Raw genomic sequence first — 25,995 nt, forward strand, 5'->3', positions numbered from 1 at the left:
TGAGTAAAAGGCTATTAATTTAACAATAAAAGGGGGCAGTTTATTCCTTTTTTAATGCTTCATAGTTATAGAAAATCCGGTCTTTGTAGCAGTATTGCTTCCCCTGGTTATTATTGTGTGTATGCCGGTAAAGTAGAAAGACTTAAAAGAAAATAATGTTTGATGTGCTTTTGAAAAAGAAGTTCCGTATCCACAGGGCACAGCTGCGCCTTAATGTTTCTTAGAAAGAAAAATATTCACACACAGGAAAGCCGTGAAATATTTCGATTATTTTAGTCCCAATGAAAAATACAGCTACAATACTTCTAAGAAATCTGCCTTTGCATTTGTATTACAGAAGCAGGAGAAGGAAAATTTGACCTTCAAAAACCAAAAAGTAATTAACTGTTATCACCATTTTAAATATTATATCCATGCTTTATTGTTGACCCTGAAAGAAACTGTTACATACATTGTATACATAAATAGATACATAAATAATTAATATTCAAACAGACACACTGTCTCAGTGAAGTCCATCGATGTTGCATGTCTGACAGGTGTAGATGATATGTACAGCTGAGGTCTACCACAGTTTATGTAGAGCTGGAACAGAAGGAGTACCGGAGGCAGGCGGAGCCGAGTGGGAGGTTTTTTGGGCACTGTTAGCAGGAGGTGAAAGTTTTCCAGAAGAAGTTTTTACAGGGAGCTTTGCGGTCACGCTGGGGAAGCGATAGCCTGTTATACACAGCTCTCTCCTCCAGACGAGACTCCAGCGGCTCCTCGAGCTCCACAGGCGTCGCTTCTCCCGGCAGCATGTTTGTGTCCAGAGCTCCATCCAACAAGCCAGACACCAGCTTTAGGATCAGCTCCTTGCGTTCTTTGCTCAGCTCCTAACCAGGAATCAGAAAGTAGAGATAATATTATCACGGAGGAAAAATCATGGAAGTGTGACCTGTCTGTGATGCTCACAGATCATTAATACTTTTCCCATTTTAGATGATATAAACTGACAATATTAATCATGTCAGTTAAAAGCAGTTTTAATTCAATTAAAAAAAGCAGTTTTTAAATATCTTACTATTTATTTTCATAGCCACAGATTTTGTTTTATTGTAAGTTACATTTTTCTTTTTCAAAATTCTAATCATTCAAACTATTTCCCATGTAGTAACTGGATACATTTATCAATAATTACACCTCAAAGTCATAAAAAAAAAAAAACCCCATCAACCTAATACGAGCAATACGAACAATCTCCTCACCCTGTTCACATGGATGGGGCTCCTATCCTCCACAGGAAGCACGGCAGCTGCTCTAACGCTGAACACAACCCCCATGAGAGCTGCTAACACCACCAGGAGCTGCATGCTGTGACAGGAGTGCAGGTGACCGACCAGAGCTACAGTCACAGGAGCAGGAGGCTCACAAAGACAGTGTGGCTGTGTGTGTCTGTGTGTGTGTGTCTGAGCAGGAGAGTCTGAGCAGCTCAGACTAGCCGGAGATCCAGAGAAGAACGGTGGGGGAGAAAAAAAGTGGAGTGCAGTTGGTGGCAGCTGCTCAGAAGATTTGATGTTTCTTCAGCTCTACCTCTAAAGCCCCTCACTCTTTTATACGCCTCTACCCCCTTCGTGTTTGCCACTGACGTAGAGGGTGGTGGGTGTATGACGGAGGGTGGAGGGTGTGCGCGTGTGTGTGGATGTTGTTGGGGGTGTGTACGAGAGCATGAAAGAGGAGGAGAGATGAAGAGGTCAGGACACAACAAATGGAACCGTTTAAAAGTTAACCTTTTTGACAAATTGTGAGATGGCTTGCGTACATGTGATTCATCGGGAGGAAACATCTGCAGCGCACGACGACGTCAATCGCCCGTTACCAGGTTTTGACATCAACTAATGCATTCGCAGTTACAATAGACAATCTCAGAGAATACCTGTCAGACAGGTGGACGGACAATTCCACAGCTCATCTAAAGTGTGATACCAACGGATATGCCTGAACCATTTTTAGCACTTAAAATAAAGCGGCCACATTTCCCTGTAGCAGGAGTCAATGTAGATCTAAAAGAGATACAAATTGACCACGAGCCAGCTTATCTTCCACTCCCAACACAGGCCGCTGTTTGGCACCCTACCCCGGGCAAAATCTTATTCCTGTCATATTGCTTCTATATGCCTCTTTGACACCTGCAGATTGCAATTGAACGGTCTGACACTCCCACTGACACACTGCACATCACCAATCTCTTGGAGTTAGCATAGCTGTTAAAAATGAAGCAGCAGTGTTCAGTAGTTTAGTGCTGATCCATAAGGATCTTAAGGTTATCTTTGCATTAACATGGGCCCCGTGATTTGATGCATGTGGCGTCTCTGAATCGAAAACAAATTAATGTCCTCTGCTTCACAATGGATACCAGACGCACTGCACAACAAATGGATTCTAAAACTGCCACTGAGGTTTTCTACACAATACCATTAACATACATTATAAGTAAAAATGAATTCCTCAACTCTTTACACAGGTTTAACTACTAATCAAGTTTGCTTACATAAAAAGTTATATTTTATAGGTCTAATATAGTGACATAACATAAACCTATTTACCAAAGAACACCATAAACTGTATTTTATGGCTTGACAAAAACCAAAACATTCAATACTATATATATTTAAAATGTGTATGAGGTAAATGTCTCACTCAAGTTAATTATGGAGATTTAATCAACATATGCTTTCTTGTCTGAGATGACATTGTTTCAAAGTGTTTGAGAATCCGCTGTCAACCTGTGAGACATTTCATGAAAAAGCACAATTAAGTTGAGTTTACAGGTTTCACTGTTTTGCTACTGGCAGGGAACATGCGGCGCTCGTATTCCAGTATGCCTCGTTTGATATGTTCAAATGGATTTCTCATGCTTCCACAACAGTCTCTGGGTTGATTTCTGCTGATCTGAAGCTGGCCCAAAGCAAATCCAAAGATTAGCTGACTGTTAAAAATTGTTATATTGGCAGTTCAGTGTGTTTGAAGAATATACAGCAACTTGTCAGCTTAAAGGGATCTGCAGATGACACTGCAAGAGACTTCAAACACTTAAGGATCCCCAGCGACTACTATAGGTGCTCCGAGATTGCATTAATGTGCATTAAAATCTCCATTTTCATTATTACGTGTTGTTGAGTCACCACCTCAACAAGTAACTGAAATAGATGGCTGAGAATTAGTGACTCACAGATCATATAAGGGTTTTATGCTTTTGTTATCCAACAAACAGGTGAATCTGTACACGTGGCAACAAGCCACCAATTTAGCTGTAGAAGAAATTAATTTTAATGTCAGTCTATTGTATTCCCAAGTTTTGTTCCTGTGGTATGGAGATGATTAAAACCCAGTCAAATTAAAAATTAATGGCTGTCGGTTCATTGGTGCTAACACAAGCCCATAGAGATGTGCTTCATTTCCTATATTACAGTATTAACACTCACAAGCACAAATTATCTTTATCATCCAGCTACGGACACAGCTCCTGTGTAAAAGCAGCGTGACAACATAGTACTGAACTGCAGGTTGGTCCCATTATAATAAAAAATGAAAAAATATTACTGAAGACTGAGCTTTTGCACAGTAGATTGAGTTGATGCAACTGAATGGTAAGTTCCACAGTGACACTTCCCATCATAAAACACTAAACAGCTCAGAGGGGCCGACTGCTTTTTACTCTAATTCAAAGAATTTCAGCAGTATAATTCCAATGCGGAGACGGGCCTAAAACATGAAAGATTCAAGGATGCCACCTGGTGCCTGAATACCGAAGCTGCACGTGTCTCAGCACTACACTGCTCCCACCTGCAAACACAGATCCTGCTCACCATTTGCAGCAAACAGCAGCTTGAAAGCGTGGTTGGAAAATGCAGACCTCGAAAAACAAAACATAACCCAGCCATTGATCCATTAATTTTGCGTTACCAGTTTATTGCAGTTCATGATTCTTATAAAAAAGACAAATTCATTCATTCAGGTATAACACCGTGTCCCAGTAAAGAGTCAAGGTAGCCAGAGCTAACAGTAAATCATGTCTTACATTAGCTCAAATCACTGAACTATTACATTTCCATTTAAAGAAACGATCTCACATCCTACAGTCAGACTCTTACCACAGTACAAACAGTATACCCAGTAATCAATACCCAATACTGCATGCTATAACTGCATAATGAATTCATATGTTAAGACTATTCGTGGACTGGAAAGCTCTGGTAACATTTCAAAGTTTGCATGTAATGTGATCTCTTTACAGTATTCTATATCTGATGCTCAAAGCTGAGCCTTAACTAAACCAATTAGGTGCTTTTTTGTTTTGTTTAAAGGGATCTCTTTCCATTTAGCTTCTGAGTAGGAGACCATAAGACTGGTAGGTTATGCGCAACCAGTTTCAGGCACTATAGGGTTTCTGTGTAGTGGACAGTATTCTGAACCATGATTGTGACAAGATCAAAATAATAAAGGTCACAAAATAAATGTGCAGTAGAGGATTACATACACCGATCAGCCACAATAAAATTAAAGCCACCTGCCAAACAAAACTGGGCATCTGGGATGTAGGTCTGCAAGGAGGTGTGAGTGGGGGTTACACATTTCCACAACAAAAACATTGTATTTAAAGATGTGATTAGTATTATTCACTTGACCTGTAAATGGTAGCTCAGTTCCTATACTCCATGTAACAATTACACATGTTGTGCTATGTGTAATTTATTGTATTTTACAGTAAACAGAATTAAAAACAAAAAAAACAACATTTCAGAATGAGGTTAGGTTTGCTTCACAAAATGCAGATAAGACAATTACATGAAGAACTGAAAGACAACACAAGAGTGTGCAAGACCGGCTCAAAATCAATATTTTCTCTGAACTGATACTCTTGGGATGACGTTTAACTACGTAGAGTTCAAGAAGCCATTGAAAAAGGTTGTTTATCCATGTTCTAAGGGTTGGCTGAAGGATGCACATGGCCCTTTGCTGCTGGTCATGCTTCTCTGAGCACCTGTCAGACAAGACACAAGGTGAAATGCAGAAAATACCTGTCGGCATTATGTGGATTGCACTCCCAAGTGTGGGACAGACTATTAAAATTTGAAATCAACTTACCTTTCTTGCAAACTCTGGGAGAACGAACGACGCTTTGTGAATTTCAGGGTTGTAATATTTAAGGCTCATACTTTCCTTCTCTTCTTTTGACAGTGCTTTCACTGGTTCCCTGAAATTTGTTTCCTAAAAAAACAAAGAAAAAGTACAAGGACAAATGATCAGGGAGAAACTGTTATTGTGCTATGGAACATTTCTGCACTTTTCTTTTTTTAGGCATTCCAAGAACACTTGGGGGAGTGTGGTGGATGACAAACTGAGAATGACGGTTTAACACCTACAGGATTTTTACTGCAGAGCATGAATCCAATTTGGCCGCTGGGATAAGTTGGAATGGTGCTGTAGGCGTAGTCCACCACAGGGAATAGGGTTTTGCAGAAGGTCTGCATCTCCTTTATCAACTCCAAATGGAGCCACTGACACTCGCCTGTCAGTTACAATAGCAAGAGGCGGGGAGAGGAAAAAAAATAAATAAAAGTGTTACTTTCCCATCTTTTGGCATTGCTCAATCTGAAGGGAACAACTCAACAGAAAGTAATCCATTCACTAACTGAATAACAGTAACACCTTTAGCAGACTCAAAAGGTTACTTATTAGCCAGCTTTTAATGCACAAGTCCAGTGAAATATAAACTTACCCTGGGAACAAATAATTCCACCACTTCTCAATGCTGCCTTCATCAGCTGGTAGTAAGACTCCTTGAACAAGCTCTCAGCAGGTCCTGAAATAATGATTAAAGAGATATACTGATTGAGACTGCCTCCTTAAAGCATGTCCCATATTTGTGTTGTTTGATTAGCTCTTTGGGCACACAAGGATTGTGGGACTTTAAGCAGCACCTACCCACTGGGTCTGATGAATCTGTTATTATTATGTCAAAGGCGTCCTGATTCTGCTTCATGAATTCAAAGCCATCACCAATGTGGAGGGTGAGCTTGGGACTGAAAAACCCTTTGGCCATCCCTGGGAGGAACTTCTTTGACACATTAATCACATCCTAAAGAGAAGACAACATAAAAATGTCATCAAAGGCAGCAGAGAGGACAATCCCTACATCATAAATTGACAGAGTTGTTGCTCCCACCTCGTCTATCTCACAAAGAACCGCTGATTCCACCAGCGGATGCTTCACCACTTCCCTTAGCACACCTCCGTCTCCGCCACCAATGATGAGCACCTGTGAAAACGCAAATATAACCGTCAGAGCTGGAAATATCCCGAATGTACTGTTGTTTCACAGAGTTACGAGAAATACCTTCTTAGGACAAGGATGGCTACACAGGGGAAGGTTGGCAATCATTTCCTGATAGGCAAACTCGTCCCTCTCTGTGCACTGGATCACTCCATCCAGCACCAGCACATTTCCGTAGGTTTTGCTGGAAAGTAGCATTACAGCACAGTAAGAGGCAACAGGAGCACTTTTACATAAGAGCTTCCCTAGGATTCAGATGTGTAACCACATGCTTAGTACCATTAAACAAATACATGTACCGTGACTTAAATGAATCTAGCGTTACCCTTAAAGTTTACGCTAAAGTTTCAATGACATGCAAATCACGAGCCAAGCTTAAAAACTTCGTATCTTTCAACCATCTGGAAAAAAAAAACATACTCTCGGTTGCTCATTCAGTGCGAGCACAGCTAACAGCTAGCAGCGTTAGCTAAGTGAAGAGAGCCTCACAGTACTCACCTCTTGAAAACCATAACATCTTGAAATTTGGATTTCTTGTGGTAGAGGACCTCCTCTACTTGGAGACTCATTGCTTGCCCCGGCCATAGCGTACAAGACTCTGTAAACCATCCATCTTTAATATGGTCCATGACAGCTGCCTAACGTGTTTGGAAGCGTGGCAGTGAAGAGTGACGACAAACGCGTTGCCTGACCGCGAGACTTGACGCCCTCTTCTTAAAGCGAATGGGAGGGCGCTGACGTAGCTGGGTCTTCACGACGCTAACCAATTGGCAGGTTCTCTCGTATAGTTTGTTTGACTTCACATCGGCCGCACCGCCCTGTAAGCACGAGCTGAGCAGCCCACGTGAAGCCCAACCAAGTTGGCGTGTGAACACACCCGTGAGTTTGGACACCAGGGTGCGGGAGACGAGTGTATGCCTGCTTGATAGTTTCAAGGAAACTATAACAGTCAGTTTTTATGTTCACGAGTGCTTTCCAGGGGCGGATCTTGAAGGGTGGCATGTGCCCTGGGGCGGATCTAGAAGGGTGGCATGGGGTGGCATGTGCCACCCTAAAGTGATCTCTTACACCCCTAGTGCCACCCTAGTTTTGCATATGACAGTGTTGTTTATTAAAATAAGATAACTTTAACACTTTGAGCCTAGTTACATTTAACAGTGAAGATACATTCTAAAACTCCTTTGAATGAGCGTGCGAGAAAAAAAAGTAGTACTCCACCCAAAACCTTTTGAGCAAATACAAAAGTGGTCAAAGGTCTGAGTTTGGTTCATTTCTGCCTGTAAAACGAAACACTGTAAAGTAATAACTGTGCTCTGAAGCTTTTTTCAATCTAACTTTCGGATTGTGTCAGTCAAACATTACAGAGAGAAAACCTGTCATCGCCAAGATTCAATTCACTCATATTCTAATTGTGACAGAGCTAACTTCACACAAATGACTGCATAAAATAAGAATAAAAAAACAACAAACAACTCTAAACACTGTTCACTCTCTTGGGCAATTGCCTCTAAACTTTGGCAGTTACATGAACTTAGTTATATAAACAAGACATTGAAGGCTTAACAGCCAACACAACCACATTGGCTGTCTTGTGACAAATAGTGGTTGAAGGATAGGGGTGCCGACCAAGTTGGTAACCAGCATGAGGAGGAGGTGGTAAGCCATTGTAGCTGTTTATGGTTCTTCCACTTGCAACAGAGGCCCCTGTTTGTTCAATCAATAAATTGTTAAACTGTCAGTGTGTCTTGTTTCTTTAGACTGTAATCATCCAATTCGGCACAGACGACACCAAACAAGGTGTTTGACATTCACAGAGAAAATATAGAATTTTTTCATTGGCGCAACCCAGAAATGCATTTTTCTTACAAAGGTGGCACCGTTTAAGGAAAAATAAAAACCTGGTTTCCAACGGTATAAGATTTATTGTAAAGAAGCATCGTTACAATAGAGTAATAGAGCGACCAAACATGAATTTTGTTACTTCTTGTGGTAAGTTTAGATCTTCTGTGATGCTGGGTTGAAGATGCCTGTGTTAAAATCTATGTTTTAGAATTTGTAGCCTCGTTGTAGCAACGCCCACCTTTTAGAGTATGGTTTACTGTCATGCAAAGACATACAAGAAATCTTTTTTTCCTTTTATTGTTTTGTTTCTTTCAAACTTAGACTTTAATACAGAAGACATACTGAACAAGAGAAACAAAGCTTAAACAGTAAATTACATCATGTTTATTTATATATCAACATACCTGCATATGACCGGCTGACTATGGAAACTTGTTTATGATGCAGAATTTGTATTTTTATTTATTTATTTATTTATTTATTTAATTTGCTGTGACTGAACAAAAACTGGCCAGTTTGGAGGTATTTTTCTTAGTAAGTCTCAGACCAACCCAAACCCTAATCCTACCCCAATCTAACCAGAAATGATGGTAGTTACTTACTTGGATTAATTTCAATAGCATTTGAGTTTAAAACAGTAAAACGATTGTCTCAGACTGAAATGTCAATATCTGCAATTCCAGACATTCCAGTTCGACATCAGAATAGCCACTCTAAATGGACTCTGAGGACAGATCTCAGCTGTTACACTGCACAAGGCAACAGTGCACTCTTAGTCTGTTTACGTTAGGCTCAGTATCTCCATGACAGAGTGTTATACCCAAAGGCAAAAGTTAGCTGAGCACAAAATTCAAACTTGTCTAGGTAAGCCAAGAAAATTTACAACAATGTTCAAAGTTAAATAAAAAAAAAAAGGCAGCTCAGTGGCTGCTGGCAGAAAAATGAAAATCTAATCCTCATACTCTAATCCTCAAACACAAACCTGAAATTCACACGGGCAGAGGCGCTTTATTTAGTTTCCTGTGAAAGTATGTTTTTATCTGTTTAAACAAGAACCTGTCATTGCTCAACAGAAAGTAAAATATGCTAAAGGGGAGCAAACAATTCAAACTTGTCAGGGCAAGTAAAGAAAAATGTAAGCAAAGATCACAATCATATTAAAGTTTGTAACCTTAAGGCGATGTGATCCAAAGGTGCAGTGCTAACATAGTGCTTGCAGTCTGTTACCAATAAAGCATTCTTAATGGTGCAGGCCAACTAAAACACAGCTAATAGGACAAGAAATAGTACTAGATGTTGTATCAAAGCCTGCTGTTAGTGAAACATAAGATTCATTGTGCTGAAAATGAAAAACAGCCGTTTGGGCCATGTGGTGAGTTTTTACTTGACACTCAAAGTAAAGCTTGGGACCGTCAGTCAGACATTAATGAAAGGCCCCCTCACGTCAAATTTGACATCTTCTCGCAATCATTTGTAAGTTTTTTGTGACAAGCACAGCATCTGTAAAGGCTCACTGGCCATTTCATTAGGCACACCTTGGTACTATCAAGCTGGATCCTCTTTTGCTTTCAGAGCTGCTTTCTTTGCAGCACAGATTCAACCATGCTTGGAAATATTACTCTGACAACATCCCACAGGTCCTTTCTTGGACTGAGATCTTGTGATTTGAGTACAATGAACTAAGTGTCATGTTCAAGAAAGTAGTTCAAGCTTTGGAACATAGTGTGTTATCCTGCTGGAAGAAGACATGAGAAGATGGTTATACTGTGGGGTGGACTAGGCTTCAGCAGGTTCTTTTGACTTTGTCTACATGGCATGTTATTAGTTGATTAGATATATTAGATGGATGTAGATATTATATTATTACATTATATTCTTTTCCCAGTGCTTCTCTACATAGTGTTGGCCCTAATGTTTGTTATTTCCAGAGGTTAAAATAAGCACTAAGTCAGCAAACAAGTTAAGTGTGCTGACCTTCATTTATATTATGAACCCAAAATTTCAGTGTCACGCAACAGTAATGGGACTGTTTACTGCAATATTTACATTTTGTAAAACCTGTAAAACAACTTTAATGAAGTCAAATTTATTTGTTGAGGAGTCGTGGAACAGTTTATTGAAATATATGCAAACATACATGGAAATACAGAATACAAGGCATAAACAGAGTCTGGGCAATTCTAACAATCTTGAAAGTCAATATTTGTTATGACCACCTTTATTCTTTTACAGGCTGATCTCTCTTAGGCAGCTGTCTTGTAATTTGTTTTAGTCTTCAGGAATTGTTCTCCAGGCTTCTTGAAGAACATTCAAAGCTCTTCTTTTTAATGTTGGCTGCTTTTGTTGCATTCTTTGTCAAGATGATCCACACTGCTTCAATGACGTTAGGGCCTGGGCTTCATGGAGGCCAATCCATGACTAATAGTGTTTCACTGTCTATTCACATATGGTTCTACTGCATTGAGTGTTTGGGATCACTATCATGCTGAAAAATAAAGCCAATCGCATTCTTTCCAGGTAGTATTGCTTGGTGGATCAAAATCTGATGCTATTTTTGCACATTTATCCATTTTAAAAAGATCCCAAAACCACAGGCTCAAATGCTGCTTGAAACCATGATCGTCCATCTGTTAAACAGATGGCTGCAGACATTCATTGTTGTACCCCACTCCTGACCTCCTCTGTACATACTGATGACAATATGGACCAAAAAGCTCAAATGTTTATTCATCACTCCATAAAACCTGTCGCCTGATCATTTCAGGCCAGTTCTTGCATAATTTGACATAACTCAGCCTTTTCTCACAGTTTCCATTAAGAACGGCTTCTTGACAGTCACCTTTCCACTGAGACCATTCTCGATGAGGGTTCAGTGAAGAGAAGAGGGATCAGCTGCAGGTCCCGTTTCAGGTCTTTACTGGATTGTTTTCCTATTTCTTAAGGACCTGCCATTCAGATACTCATCATCTGCTGTAGACAGTTCTTTTTTTTTTTAGGCCTGAAATTTCTTTCATGTTTCACTTGTCAGGTTTCTTGTCAGTTGTCTGTTATGTATATACGGGTGACTTTTTAAAGCTTGAATGTGTCATAGGCCAGTGTTAAGTGGCTTCACAGCCAGAAATAATACATATTCCTTTAACCGTCAGGTACAAAGACTGAACTGTAAATGGACAATGACAGCCAATGAAACTTTTGCACAGTAGTGTCCACCATTTTTAGTTCATTCTTAACAAATGACTGTACACTTGTAAAATCAAATCCAATAAAGAAGCTAAGCTCGGGAACTTTTGAAGTAAAGCTCTAGATTGATGCGGACACTAGTGCTTCAAAGAACACATGCAGCTTAGTCCATACAAGCTAAGAAGGATAATGACCAATTTCAGTTATTAACTATTATTTTAATATCTGAGTTGGTAGTGATACTTCTACATAATACTGTTGCACAAATAAAAAAAATAAGGCAGGGTTTACCTCTAAAAACAATCTTTAATTGGGAGGTGTGCGCTTACACATATTTACAGTGTAAACTGTTCCGCAGATAGAAAAAGACACTTTTTGATTCAAAATTCATTAAATTCTGAAATCCTGGATTTTACTTGGCTGCACAACAAGGACAAAAAAAGACAAACACTGTTTCTGCAGGGTGAAAAGGTTTTAAAATGGAGACAGAAAATAGCATCAAAGACAGCCTATCTTTTGGGCCAGTTATGCCGGAATCCTCTGTAAGGGGGAAGAAAAGGACAGAGTGGTTAATAGTCTGTGAGTTTGAATTAGCAAGGCCAGAAAAACCTCTGTACGCTGAATATATTTACCGATCCGATTTTCCAGGCAGGTACGACATACTTCGGTTGCCAGCACCAGTGTTGTTTTTCTGTCCCTTAGGAGTTTTCTGTTACACAAAATGTAGCAATTCATTATTAAACATGAATATATTTACATGTGGTTCGGTTAATAAATTATTTTAACAGAGCCATACTTTTCTCTTAAAATCGTGGGCTTGCCGGTTTGGATCAAACTGTGTGTTATCCTTTGATGTGTTACCTGTAGAAGAAAACAGAGTGCACAGAATTTTAATTAATTTTTTTTAGATTTTAAAACAACTGCAAATGAATGAAAAATAAGCTGTGGTTTCACCCAGTGTAATAAAAAAATTATATGCGTACCAGCAAAGACTTTGAGGTCTGACTGACTGTAGTCAAAGGGCTTGAAGCTGTCTTGAGGAGTTACTTCTGTCTTCTGGGGTTTCTCTGCAGATTTCATTAACTTCTTGCTTGGTTTGGGAGTCAAGTCTCCAACCTCACTGTCGACCCGCTCTCTTTTCTTTCCGCCGGCGTTTGATGATTCCTAATTAAATAGGTCAGTAACACTGCATTCAGTAAAATACAAAGAATTATCACTTTAATGAACACCTCTGTAAATGTAGACACTGTCAAACTAGTTAGAGTTTATCCCCAGTCTTGAATGCATGTGACCCCTTATTCTATATCTGATGATTTTTAGTTCAACGTTTTGCTGTTTAAACATTTCACAGAGAACGGTCAATTTAAGCAAAAATATCCAATGACCAGACTGCTTTGAGCTGACAGAAAGTCCAAAGAAACTAAAAAAACAAAAACAAAAAACACTTGCTACAACCAAAAGAAGAGCATCTCTGAATGCGCAGTATGTTGAATCTTTAGGCAGATGGTCTTCAGTAGCAGAAGACCAGCAAACTGGCTACAATTCACTGAGGCTCACCAAAACAGGAGATTAGAATAAGACTGCCTGGTCTTCATTTCTGCCTCGACATTAAGATGGTAGGGTCAGAATTTGGTGTAAGCAACATGAAAGCACACATCCATCCTGCTTTATATGAACATTTCAGGCTTCTGATGGAGGAATGGTGTGAGGAACATTTCCTTGGCACACTTTGGGCCACTTGTGTTGATGATCCGCATATTTAATTTGGCCAAGATTTTATTCTGGATGCTTCCTGACACAACCCTCCCCATTTGGCACCATGGATTGACACTATGGAGTACACTTCTTTGTGTGAAAGAGGAAGATGCTAGGGATAAGGTGATAAGGTGCTAGGGATAAGGCTGAGGCAGATGATCCTCTGTGACAACCACTAAAGGGAGGAGCTGAAAGAAAACGAGGAGTACCAGCTGAGCATGGTTGAAATACCACAGCCTGAGTACTGCTGCTGACTATCTCCACCTCTTTATCGCCGTAGTGTACTCTCTTCTGCTTCCACCAGGACAACACAGCACGTCACAAAGCTCAGATGTTCAACATGACATCCTTTTGGGATGTGGTGGAACATGAGCTTCACAGTGCAACATGCTCTAAATGCTGAGCTGCATTTATGCTGTGCCACCAAAATCTAAGAGGAATATTTCCAGCACCTTGTTGAATAAAAGGTGCTGGATAACAAAAGAATTGAGGCAGTTCTGAAGGCAAAAGGGGGCTAGGAAGGTGTACATAATGTAGTACCTGGTGAATGTATGTATTTATGGTGTATACAAGCCTACATAGGATCTGTCTTTTGACAGTTTGCTTGTTACAAGTCAGCTGTATCAAGATTGGAGAATTACACATTAATGTTACAATGAAAATTATACGTTGTTTTTACCCCAGATAAGCAGGACACTTGGATTTAAAGCTTACAAAATGAAAACATTATTGTGAATAATTACCTTATAACCTAAAACACACATTTCTTTATACATTTAAAATGCTACAGCAGTGCTTCCTTAAGCTAAACTGTTAATTTGCATATTTTATTTCCCAAGCAAATTAGTCTATTCAGCTTATTTCATTTTGCTCACTAGCAAGTTGTATTTTTCTCATGCCACTGTTGGTGAACAACCAAATCACTGCACAACCCTTTTGTAATATTATTTATATCAGAGCAGCAGGAGATTCCGAAAACCACTGAGCTTTCTTTCAAATTGTAATTAGACAAGAAAACTTCATTGCCCAAGTGCCAGCTGAAACTGACAGTTAGCCGAAACGGCCAATGTTCTGCTGAAGTTGGCAAGTTGACGACTGTTACTTTCAAGCGCTGCTGCCAACATTTCCGACTACGATTCACGCCACCAGATGGTGCCAACATGCTTATTTGAGGGGGCCAATTCAGCAGGGAGTGCCTTAAAACCAAGTTTTCACTGAAACAGTCATCACACAGAGGATTAGTCTGGTACACGCCATTAGTGTTCACTCAAACAAATGATGGCAAAGCCTCAGATGGTGAAAGGTAAAGGGGACAGAGTATTTAAAAAAAAAGAAGAAGGAAGCACTATGGTGGAAAGACTGTGCATGAGTAACCAGGTGGGTGTAAAGCAGTAATCCCAGTAGATGGAGCGACCAGTAAATGGGCTTTTGGGCAGATAGGAGCTATTGTCGCTCTCCAGGGGAGAAAAAAAAATCATGTGATAAGTAAAGGATGAGTCTCTTAATGCTCTAGTCCCACGCTGCGGATTCTGTTTCCCCAGACACATCATGTGACAGACATAAATATTAAAAGGCCACTTCAATGCCAGTGCTGCAGACTGGTAAAAGTGCTTTACTCGCTTATGAGTCACTGTATTTATGTGCAGAAAAACCAAATGCATCATCAGAAAATGGGGGGCAATGCAGAGGGTTAAACTGGCCATTAATGTAGAGGCTTTAACATGTTCTTGAGCGAGTATAACTCAGCTCTCACGCCACAGGGACACCGAAGCCCATCTAAAGTTGAAAAGAGAAAATGGCAGGAACAGAAAGTGAGTGACTCACTGCTACTTGCTGGCGAACTGTGGCGACGTTCTTGAGAGACTCCTGATAACTCTGTTTAGCCTTTGTCCTTTCCTCTATGGAAGTCAACATTAAAAACAATGAGGAACATGAATTATGGGTGAAAGCAAATGATCAATTTAGAGTAAATTAACCCTGTTACCTGTCTGCTTTTTCGCCATTTCCTTGGCTTCCTGCTTGGCTTTCTTCTTGGCCTCTAATTCAGTCTGTTGCTGTTCAACACTCTGTAGTTTCCACCTTTTACTGATCTGTCAAGGTGAGAAGTTTGTAGTTGTGAATGTTCAAACAGGGACGAGGTAAAAAAAAGAAAAGAAAAAAAAGAAGAAGAAAAAAAGAAAAACTAAAAAGAAAAAAAAATAGGATATGCATCAGTGAATGGAGCTCTTTGATTACCTCGAATATTTTTGAAGACGGGTCAAACTTGGCACTTTTGTTGACGTGCACATCAGTGGAGGGTAAATACTGAAATCCCAAAAGGAAGACAAATGAATACTGAACATCAAGTTCGGTGGCACACAACCAGCAGCACCGAGGGTAAATCACTGCCTGCCTCTTACCATTCTAAAGGGGTTTTCAAAGGACTCAACGATACGTCTGGCTTTCATCTGAGCCGCTGAGCTTGACTCCTGGTCATCCTTTATTTCCACCTCCTTTAACAAAAAGCAGAGATCTCACATTTGGCACCACAGTTACACACAAATCATCTCACTCTGAATAAACTAAATGTTAATCTCCACCTCAAACAGCGTGATTTTAGCTGATGCCACGAGACCACTTTCTTTCTGTACATCCACGTCCATTTTGTCCTCATCCTCTGAGAACAGCATCCCCTGCTTAACTGGCAGTTCTGAAAAAATAAATTAATGGATGCATCAATACAAAGCCTAATGGGCTGAAATCTGCTATCATTTGAGCGATGCAAAGCACACACGAGCATGAAGCTTACCATCAGCAGAAATTTGAGGGGGGTCGCTCTCGGAAACCCTGGATGTATCATGGGGACCAAACAACGGGACCTCAGGCTGGAAAATGATATAAAACCACGTTCATTTCCCCTGCAGTCATTCAACCTCCAAAATCAATGGGATTTAAGCCAACCTTTTTAATGGGCGTGAGTCCTTTCTTCTTCTGCGCCGCAATCTCAGCCTGTGTGAAATGCAAAAGATATTGATCCTGGTCCCTCAAATCAGTGACATCTCAAACACTGAAGTTATAATACCAAGAGGGGAGAAAAAAACCCCCAAAATATCCCCCCTGCTGCCACTCATCTTTCCTCACCTTAAGGAGGGGGATTTCCCTGGCCTGCTGCACTAACAAATGGAGCTCATTGATGTACTGCCTCACCAGTGGGGGCACGGGGTTACAGCAGGCAATGATGCCCTGAGGCTCCCTGAGTAGGTAAAGACAAAATACTGAGCTGGAGGTTATGAATAAAAACATTAAATTCATCTGCTCCACAGTGAAAACAACAAGAACCGGAAAAAAGAAAAAGACGACGACGAGAAGAGAAATATAGTCAACTTACTTGGGCAACTCCTCAGATATTTTGATCATCATGTGAGTGGGCAGGACGTATCTAAACACACAGGTAACACTGGATTAAAACATGTTACGACTTCCAAACCCTAAATCATTTGGACTGTAATATGTAGCTGGACAGGAAGGATAAGCTAGAGAGAGGGAAAAAAAAGCTACAGCAAATTTCCAGAACAAGAAGTCCATCCATTTCCAGGCAGCCTACCCGGTGCTTTCATCTTCCTGCCTGGCCAGTTTGTCCCTCCAGGCAAACAGCAGTCTGAAGGCAGTGAGCTGCTGGGTGTTAAAAGACTTTTTCTGCTTCCTCTGCAGCTCCAAATATGACTCTTCTGTGTAGATAGGCTTCACATATTTCTGTTTGGGAAGAGAGGGGGGGCACATGGCGAATCGTGACAAATGTCAGAAAATCTTGGGAGGTTATGGTGTGGAAATGTAAAAATTATGGAAGCATTAAAGACTCCAATGGAACTATTAGAATTGAAGAAGACTATTAAGGTTGATTTAGAAGTGTCACTTTAATCTTCATGGTGTATGAAGTGCACACCTTGAGGGAAATACTCCTGCTCTTGTTCCAGACACTCTGCAGCAAACCAGGCTGTCCGTGGTTGAAGTCGAGAAGCTGTACCCTCACGCAGTCGTAGATATAAAGAAGGTAGTGGGTGTCTGTCCGGGCATACTGCACCATCTCATCTGGCAAGGGGCTGTGTGGACAAATGTGGACTATATTTAATTCCCCCAAAACAACCATACAACGCTTGAAGCTAAGTGAAAAGTATAAAACTATGCATTCAATAACCAGGAGTCAACATACCGAACCCTCCAGTCAGCCAGCTGGTAACGTTTGTCTGAGTCCACATTGCAGAAGTGTTTTAGCAAGTGGTCGAGGGAATGTCTGGCCAGGTTGAGAGCCCGGCTTGCCTGATGTGTGTCAAAAAGGTTGACAACATACAAGCCAAAGTCCCTCTGGAGCCATTCAATGTCAGAATCTGCACCGTGAAAAACCTACGAACAAAAGACATAAAGTGTTGAAACCTCACCGGTGCAGAACCAGCTTATTTAATAAAGAAAAATAATTAAGACTCATTTTATATCTATATATTTTCTTTTCAAAAAAGTGGAGACATGCTATGTAACATTTGGATCATTTTCGCAAATCTTTCAGTGGTTTAAAGCCTACGCACCACACTTTTTTCACAGGTGTCCTACAGTGAGTGAGTCATGTCTGCTCCCACACACACCACGGGACGCCTGCCAACTTTATCGGATGTGTTTGAAAATAATAAGGACACCTCAAACAAATTCCGGCTCAGGGGGGTTTTAACTTTACAAACTTATAATCATTACACTGGTGAAGATTCTTTTTTTCAAAAGGCCTCCATGTAATATCAAAAAGGAGATGATGAGATATAGCCCCAAGGAAGATATACTCCCTTGGGGCTATTTTAAGTGCATTTTCAGTTCTGAGATGTGGGAAAGTAATGGCACTATGCAACATGGCTTTAAAAAACAGAAAGACAAGTAGTTAGACCACCAGACTGCTTCTCTTTAAATATCTATTTCACATTACAGGGAAATCATTCACATGTAGGTACAAACACCAAAAACTGGTATGTAAACCCATTTATGATTACTTTATTGATAAAGCTCATTAGCTATTTATAAATCCCAACAGGGTATATGATTTCTTCCCAAGATTTTTGAATGACCTTAGTATCAAATCATGCACTTTTAACCAATCAAAAGTCATATCAGGTCAATTCAATTTTATTTATATAGCACCGAATCCCCCCCCCCCACACACACACCCAAAAAAATACATTAATATAGAGAAAACCCAACAGTGGAATGACACACTTTGAGCAACCACTTGGCAACAGTGGGAAGAAAAAAAACTCTCTTTTAACAGGAAGAAACAAGAAACTTCTGCCAGAACCAGACTCGGGGAGGGACAGCCATCTGCCGCAACGAGTTGTGAAGTCAACAGTACTCAGGAGATTTTTTCTTTACAATCAGCAATTGTGTGTGTGAGGAGTAGTACTACAAGTACGATTATTTGTTACGGTCATATCTCCCAGATGGATCCCTTGGACTTCCCACTGGTTACCCAATTCTTGCCTGTGCCCCTTAAAAATGTTGTTTATGGTAGTTTAGGGTTTAGAGCAGGTTGTCCACTATTCAGAAGGTCAGTAGTTCGATCCCTAGCTCCTGTATCAAACTAAGAGTAAAACAAAGTGCTATATCAATTACCGGGACAATCTAAATTTAAACCTGTCCAAACATGCCTGTCTGTTTAACTAGTGATCATAATGTGCCTGCTGGTGTGACAGTAAATTGCCTCTTTGTGTTGGCCTGTTTAAAAAGAAAAAACACTTAAAGAAAAAGAAACTGATAACAAGAGCTGAGCAAAGGTTAAAAGAATCTTCATGAACAAAATGCATGAAATTCACTGAGTTGCACAGGAATAAATTGGCACCAGAAGGATGTTAACTGGCTGAACCTAACTGTATGCATCATAGTGCTACCAAAGCTGTAAAAGGCAATCCTTGACCTGCATGACACGCTGGTGCTGCAACTGTCATTGGACCGCTGGAACAACATAACATAGAGTATGCAGCACAAAAAAAGTACATTTTGACACTTTAGACAGATTTTTTTCCCCAGTTATCTGCTGCACTGATCATGTACCAGAACAACAGGTCATGCCTGTCCACTGCACTGTAACAAATTCAGAACTGAGATTAAAATTTTAAAAACAGCCGCTGACTGTGCAGCTGCCCACCTCAAACCAAATCTAACCAGACATGTAATCTCATCTGCTGTTGATAGAGCAGAGCAGGATACAGAGGGAAAATGATTGGGGAGTGTCTCCATTACCTTGACAATGGAGGCGTCAGTGAATGCCTCATTCAGGATGTACATCTCGCTGCGGAGCTCCAAGGTGTCGATGATGAAGTCCTCCTCTCTGGTGGAGATCTGCATCAGACAGGTGAGGCCGAGGAAACTTCTGTAGGAATGATGCTGCGATGAAGAACAAAGAAGAAAGTGAGCAGTGAAATTTGTCTGAAAATGTCCAAATAAATAAATTTGTGATGCAAACTTTTTACATTACAGGGACCCCAACACTATGAATATGAGCTCTGTACCTCCAGGTCCACTGCAAATTCAGACAATTTGCACAGCTTTTCATTTAGAGCTACCAAATCCTCCAGTGTATCAACAAATGACAACTTTGTCTCAGCTACTGGTTTGTGCATCTGAAAAGAAACCACAGATTAGACAGAGGCCTAACCAACAGTGACAGCATCATATTACAGGAATCACACATTACACATGAGTGTATTACCTGAGGATCTGGCTTAGACAGAAGATTTTCTGGTATTGTAAGATGGTCCAGTTCATATTGGTATGGGTGTGCAAACCTGCATGGATCAAAATCCCAAGTATAGTTGCACAATAAAAATAAAAAATGGAACAAGATATGATGTGTATATTAAACAAGGTAGAATGCTTACATGTCATCAACATGTTCCTGAGTTCTTTGCTGGTGGATGAAGTCAGCCAGTGCAGCTGGGACATCAAGGTCCTCAGGCCTCTCTTTACGCATTTGTTTGTTGGTAAAATCTATGAATGGAGAACAGGAAAGGTAATAAGTTTGACACGCTAAGGCCATACATAAGGCCTGGGGGTGAGAATCAGCTCAGGAAAGACGCCGCTCTCACCCACTGGACAGCTTTGGAAAACTAGACTTTTTTTTACTTTAGGAGCATGCATCAAGACATTAAATTTATAGTTAGACTTCTTTTCACTGACAGAAATGACAGTTTCACTGGTATAAAATGAGTTTGACATGCCTGCGTTAAAGAGTTTATATTGTAATCAAAAGCTAACACGAGAAAACAATAGGATGAGGAAGAATATGAGAGTGAAAAGCATGTCTTACAAGATGGAAGTGGCTTTACTGCATTTGGCTTGATGAAGATTTTGGGTATAAAAGGCGTGTTGCTGTTGTCAACTTTTTCCTTGAATTTCAGTTGAGGTCGTGTGATGTTCTTGGCATGGAGCAGTCGAAATGTCTCGGAGCGACTGCTAGGACTGGAACCCTGATCAATAAAAGCATTGTATAGAAAAAGTGTAGAACAAACATACTACTTTCAAAAAACTTTTTTTTTGTGTGTCCGTGAGATTTAAGAAACGGCTGCCAGGTCTGGCACATATTGTTTCTTCTTGAATTCGGCCCAGAGCAGACACTGGCATCTGCAGTGTAATAGCGGAGAGGTTAATTAGCCAACCTTGCGATTCCAGCTGGAAACGACAATTTTTGGAGGCTGGAACCCTGCAGGCATGACAGGCTGCTGGCTCCTGTTCACCCCATCAGCTTCATCAAGAAGAATCCCCTGGAAATCAGACATGAGAGCTCAGGGTTACTTTGCAAAGACTTTTTCGTGTAGAAACTCGTTCGACACCAAAGCTGCGGGTCATACCACTCTTTCGAGGATAACGTCATTTGAGTCCACGACCAAGTCGAACCTCTCCTCCAGCCCTGTCAGCTTGTTCCGGTCTCTCATGTGAGATCTGCATCCATGGTGCTGCATTATCTGACTCATACTAACACAGAGGCACAGTGAAAAGATTACATTTTGATTACTGATGCACAGCTAGTGAGAGGTTAGTTATTCAATAAAACAACTCATCTGCATGCGTGTCAAAGGGCACGTCTGCACTAAAGCCTCGTGGGAGACTTCTGGAAACCTTTCCTGACCCCTGTTTAGTTTTAAAGCTGCTACCTTGTGTTTTAATCTAGAGGTCCAGCAATTAAGAGTTTCTAATAACAAGGCAGCCAGCCATGTCTGCATCCTGGATGGGTCTGATCGCTTACTAAGGCTGATAGATCTTTTGTTATGCTGCATTATTTATAATTATCATTGTGTTTTCGCTCTACTTGTGTAAGAAATCCCAGTGCCATATGTCGCACAATTGTTTATCCACCTTTAGGAATCACCAGTCGATACACTTCATCTTTTGGTGTATTTATTAAAGCACTGGATGATTATGGATCTGTTCTGTTCAGAAAACCACTGTCTGCAAGCAGTTAGCGGCAGCCAATTTCCCAAAAAAGAGGAGCTATCTAGGCATTACACACAGTCTTATCTGAGAATGTGCATCTATCTGATTGGTTAAAACAGGTGGGGAGAAGTTGCTTGTTTTGCAGGAACTGAGGTGGCCGTGACCGATATCAGGCGCCAGTTATCGTGTCTACAGCTGCCCTCGTGCATTCTTTTACACTGAGATGTCAGCAGATTTCTAATTAGTGCAAGCGACTAAGCAATAACTATCAGTCAGTAAAATACTATAGATCCTACTAATCCCAAACACATATCAAACCCAACACATAACAACTTAATACTGGTGTGTTACTTTCAGTTACGTTTATAACCCACCATCAGCCGAACCAAACGATCACCGATCTTGTTTGCTAGAAGCATCACACGTACATGTAGAGTATGAGCAAAAGTCTTGAGTTCATTTCTTTGTATTTCGTTTCCAAGACGCCAGACCTTCTTGCTATTTTTTTAAAGTTCTTTTCTCTTGAGCAACAGCTCTCCAGGCTTTCTCGAAGTATTTCAAAGGCTTTTGGACACTGGTTGCTTTTTTACTGATTTTTAATCCAGTACTTGTATCTGATCATGTTCAGAGAAATATTTTTTAAGCCACTTAACACCGACCTATGAATCATGCAAGCTTAAAAAAGGCACCCATCTGAAAGGATGAACCAGTGCTGTGCCTACACATAACTTGGCAAACAGCCATCTGTATCTTTAGGCATTTTGCTACTAGAAGCCCGTTTAAAAAACATCTTTTGGTCTCATTTCTTTAGATGAATCTATGAAAAACGCTAGTTTATGCCCGTGAAACGAAATGTCTGACATAAAAATAGCATTTTTGCGCCAACAATGTGATTCCCACTAAGCTATTAGCTGAAAATTTGGCATACCCTGGCATGGTGTGGAGTACGTTGTTTAAAAAAATAATGAAACTGGAAAAATGAAAGCCCAAGGAAATAGTGGTAGGCATTAAAAACTATGTACAACAGGTAAAGAGTATTAAAGTAATCAGAAACTGTCTCAGTGGAAGGGTGGTTGTCAGGAAGCCATTGTTAAGGAAAACAGGGAGAGAAGGGTGAGATATGACAAATTACACAAGAACTGGAGTGAAAATCAGTGGCAACAGGTCTTACACCTTGAGTGTCTACAGCCACCTCAAAAACATGGTGGATCCTCCGTCATGAAACAGAGGGCAGCCAAAGACGAGCCCTGAATATTTTCCAAGAAGCCTGGAGAACCATTCCCAAAGACTACTTAAAGAAATTATAACAGAGCTTACCTAACAGATTTAAGGCTGTGTTGAAGGATAAAAACGATCATACCAAATGTTGACTTTCAAAACTCATTAGAAATGTACCAACTGCCTCTGTCTTCTATACTGTATTTGTATCTACATTTGCATATTTCAGTAAATTTCTGCACCGACATGAAATGACGGGTGGCTTGAGACTTTTGCAAAATACATTGTAAAAATAATGATGTAAAAATTTAATATACATTTACAGGCAAGTGGGTATAGATGGAAATTACTTTTTAAAATGAGTTAATATATGCTTGGTATACAGATATGGTTTAAGAGATTCATGTGGTCTGATTATCATTAAGCTCAGTTTTCATTATAAGTGGAGTGTACTGCTGCAAAACTGTAGTGTTCCCACACTTCTTGGACCGAATTTGCCTCAAACTTCAGCAACATAGTTTGTCAGGACTACACAATATATACATATACATATGCATATATTGTGCTATGTCTTACTTCTTGTATTGTCTGTTTTTGTTACTGTTTGTACTGGAGCACTGTAACCAACATAATTTCCCCTAGGGATCAATAAAGTATTCTGATTCTGATCAACTCACTGAATGCATTGTTGAATCTGTGAATTTAAAAAATAAAATAATGCAACAACACACTATATTCTCACCAGTGCAGGAGCTTATCTCCTTGACTTTCACAGAACTCCTGGAATCCTGGGAAGCTCCGATAGAAATCATATTCATCCCCAGCTTGAGGTAGGCCGGCAGATGCTTTGGTGGCTGATAATACAGCACCAAACCCATGCTGTAGAGAAAAAGATTGAGCTGTTAGTTACTGTTTAAAGCCATTTTCAATATATTGAAATTGATTATAATTAAAAATAAAGGGCACGGAAACATTGCTGTTAATTATTAGTTACTGTTATTACATCATATTGAGGGAACAATAAGGTTTATCCACAGGGAAAAGCAGCATGGATATAGTGCTTATTGCATAATTTAAAATGCCCTTACTTTGTCATTGCTGGCTCTGCTGACTTTATATAAACAGAGGCTATTTAACCAAACACTTTAATAGAGTATGTGGTTGGTCCCAGGAGATACTTTAGGACTGGATTTCTATCACTTTTCGTCCGTTACTTGCAACACTGCATGATAATAACTGTTAACTACAGACTTCCAGATTTCTAACGATTTACCAAAGACACTCCAGACTCGTAACGTCGACCTTTACCTTTACAATCACCTGTATAAAAGTCATCTTGTCTCAACAGCTTGCTGTGGATGTTTTCAACCAGCTATCAGGCATCCACGTTGCTTTCTTGCCTGCTAGCATGAACTCGGGATTTGTTTACTTACTTTAACAAAAGCGTCCACGTCTCTGAAACCGGGGCACAATTCGGTTTTGTCCTCGTCGTTGGTGTCCGAATTACTGTCCTTAGGGCCACTGCTCTTTAAATCCTTCTTCTTTGAAGAAGCCATCGTTTAATTTGGTGCTATGTACATGTGTACCGCAGGAAACAACTCGTTTCTTCGATGATTCTTCTGGGCCACTGGGAATGCCGAGGGATAGACAGCACCACCTAACGGTGTGGGGTGGAAGGGCCACTAGCAGGCGGATCGTATCACAGACCATCAGCCGAAGCAAACGATCACACATATTTTTACTTTAATTATGCTGCACTAGGCTTAGACTGCTGGGGGCTTCCCGTGATGCACTGGGAAGCGTTTCTTTTTCATTCATCTATTTTCACACTCTGTGTTTATACACCACACCACAGCTATTAATAATGTCTGGCTCTCCTCCTCTTTTCTCCTGACTTCCTCCCATCACCCCAAACAAATCGTGGTAGATGTCTGCCCCTACCCGAGCCTGATTCTGCCAGAGGTTTCGTCTTGTTAAAAGGTGGTTTTTCCTCCCCACTGTTGCCAAGTGCTTGCTCACAAAGGATTGTTTGTTTTGGGGATTTTCGCTCTATTATTGTAGGGTCATCATCTTACAATATAAAGAGCCTTAATGAGACTGTTATTGTGATTTGGCACTGTATGAATTAAATTAAACTGAACTGTCTTCCTCCCATCACCCCCATGATTGCCTCTCCCTGAGCCTGGTTTTGCTGCTGGTTTCTTTCTGTTGAAAGGGAGTTTTTCCTTCCCACTGTCACCAAGTGCTTTAACATAGGGGGTCGTCTGTTACTGTAGGCTCTTTACCTTACAATATGAAGCCCCTTGAAGACACTGGTGTTGTGATATAACCTTCACTTAAATTCTATTTCAATAATACTTTAAATATGTAAAAATTATGTACATATATGTAAAAATTGTGTATCTTTCTGTTCTGTGTCTTGTGTACTGTTTGTTTGTATATGTGTCTTTCTTGCTGCTGTTACACCCAAATTTCCCCTTGTGGGACAATTAAAGGATTATTCTACTGATTTTCTAGGTTAACCTCTACCTCTAAAACTGTGAACCGACTCAACATTGGGTATGAATCAGAATATGACTGCCTGTTCCGTCTCTGGTTCTCAGTGTACCTGTTCGGTGCAGTCATACTGCAGGCACTGCCTCATGTCCAGTTTACTGCCTCACCCTGGAGAGATGCACTGGGATGGTGGGACCATTAGGGGGCAGTATTGACATTTGCAATCCGTAGCAACCGTGCCACAGCATCTGCTGCATTGGGAGGCAATATACACCAATCATGTCTCAGCCAATATCTCTCTAAGGGATATTTGAATACGAAGCACTTTGCAGTTTTCGAGCTAAGGTGACCACCATGAGTATACTAATCGGACATAAATACATTCCCCTTAGTCTGGTGTAAAATTCCACTAATTGCAGACAAGTTACAGTGGCCTGGTGCTCTTTAGTGGCCAGTGGTATGCGAGGAGCCCCGGCCAAAGTATTGACACACTAGCTCATTACGGATGATCTGTGGTATGTAGGGAGAAACCTATCTTTTCTTCACTTCCCCTTCATATTGATCTCTTCACAGGGTCCTCTCCCTCTTATTATCTTAAAAGCATCTCTGCAACACTGGGCTCAATCAATATTTCACAGCAGCTTTCCCTGTCATTCTGTTGTTTTAGTGGAAGGTATCTGAAGTTCAGCAAATACATGCTCTAATAATCCAGAAGAAATTCGGCAGTACTCTTTGTGAAGGCTACAGTA

General features: G+C 40.5%; 3 protein-coding genes across 3 annotated transcripts; all 3 read right to left on the bottom strand.

Moving 5' to 3' along the window:
* Positions 1 to 279: 279 nt before the first annotated feature.
* Positions 280 to 1,552, bottom strand: sst7 (somatostatin family member 7). Its single transcript, XM_063464505.1, has 2 exons — positions 1,245 to 1,552; positions 280 to 872 (listed from the first exon to the last, which is right to left on the bottom strand). The coding sequence occupies exons 1-2, from the start codon at positions 1,347 to 1,349 to the stop codon at positions 645 to 647; spliced, it is 333 nt and encodes a 110-aa protein (XP_063320575.1). The 5' UTR covers positions 1,350 to 1,552; the 3' UTR covers positions 280 to 644.
* Positions 1,553 to 4,254: 2,702 nt separating this feature from the next.
* Positions 4,255 to 6,997, bottom strand: srm (spermidine synthase). Its single transcript, XM_063464120.1, has 8 exons — positions 6,812 to 6,997; positions 6,377 to 6,497; positions 6,206 to 6,298; positions 5,965 to 6,118; positions 5,759 to 5,842; positions 5,403 to 5,548; positions 5,125 to 5,247; positions 4,255 to 5,020 (listed from the first exon to the last, which is right to left on the bottom strand). The coding sequence occupies exons 1-8, from the start codon at positions 6,940 to 6,942 to the stop codon at positions 5,003 to 5,005; spliced, it is 870 nt and encodes a 289-aa protein (XP_063320190.1). The 5' UTR covers positions 6,943 to 6,997; the 3' UTR covers positions 4,255 to 5,002.
* Positions 6,998 to 11,621: 4,624 nt separating this feature from the next.
* Positions 11,622 to 24,365, bottom strand: exosc10 (exosome component 10). Its single transcript, XM_063464886.1, has 25 exons — positions 24,184 to 24,365; positions 23,493 to 23,629; positions 20,950 to 21,073; positions 20,758 to 20,862; positions 20,409 to 20,568; positions 19,981 to 20,089; positions 19,812 to 19,887; positions 19,612 to 19,722; positions 19,343 to 19,486; positions 17,280 to 17,470; positions 17,013 to 17,169; positions 16,674 to 16,822; positions 16,458 to 16,508; positions 16,211 to 16,322; positions 16,031 to 16,078; positions 15,879 to 15,954; positions 15,670 to 15,779; positions 15,490 to 15,582; positions 15,326 to 15,394; positions 15,075 to 15,180; positions 14,915 to 14,988; positions 12,319 to 12,499; positions 12,132 to 12,196; positions 11,968 to 12,044; positions 11,622 to 11,875 (listed from the first exon to the last, which is right to left on the bottom strand). The coding sequence occupies exons 1-25, from the start codon at positions 24,304 to 24,306 to the stop codon at positions 11,845 to 11,847; spliced, it is 2,679 nt and encodes an 892-aa protein (XP_063320956.1). The 5' UTR covers positions 24,307 to 24,365; the 3' UTR covers positions 11,622 to 11,844.
* Positions 24,366 to 25,995: the final 1,630 nt, after the last annotated feature.

This window comes from Pelmatolapia mariae, linkage group LG20 (assembly GCF_036321145.2).
Source record: "Pelmatolapia mariae isolate MD_Pm_ZW linkage group LG20, Pm_UMD_F_2, whole genome shotgun sequence".
Classification (NCBI taxonomy): domain Eukaryota; kingdom Metazoa; phylum Chordata; class Actinopteri; order Cichliformes; family Cichlidae; genus Pelmatolapia; species Pelmatolapia mariae.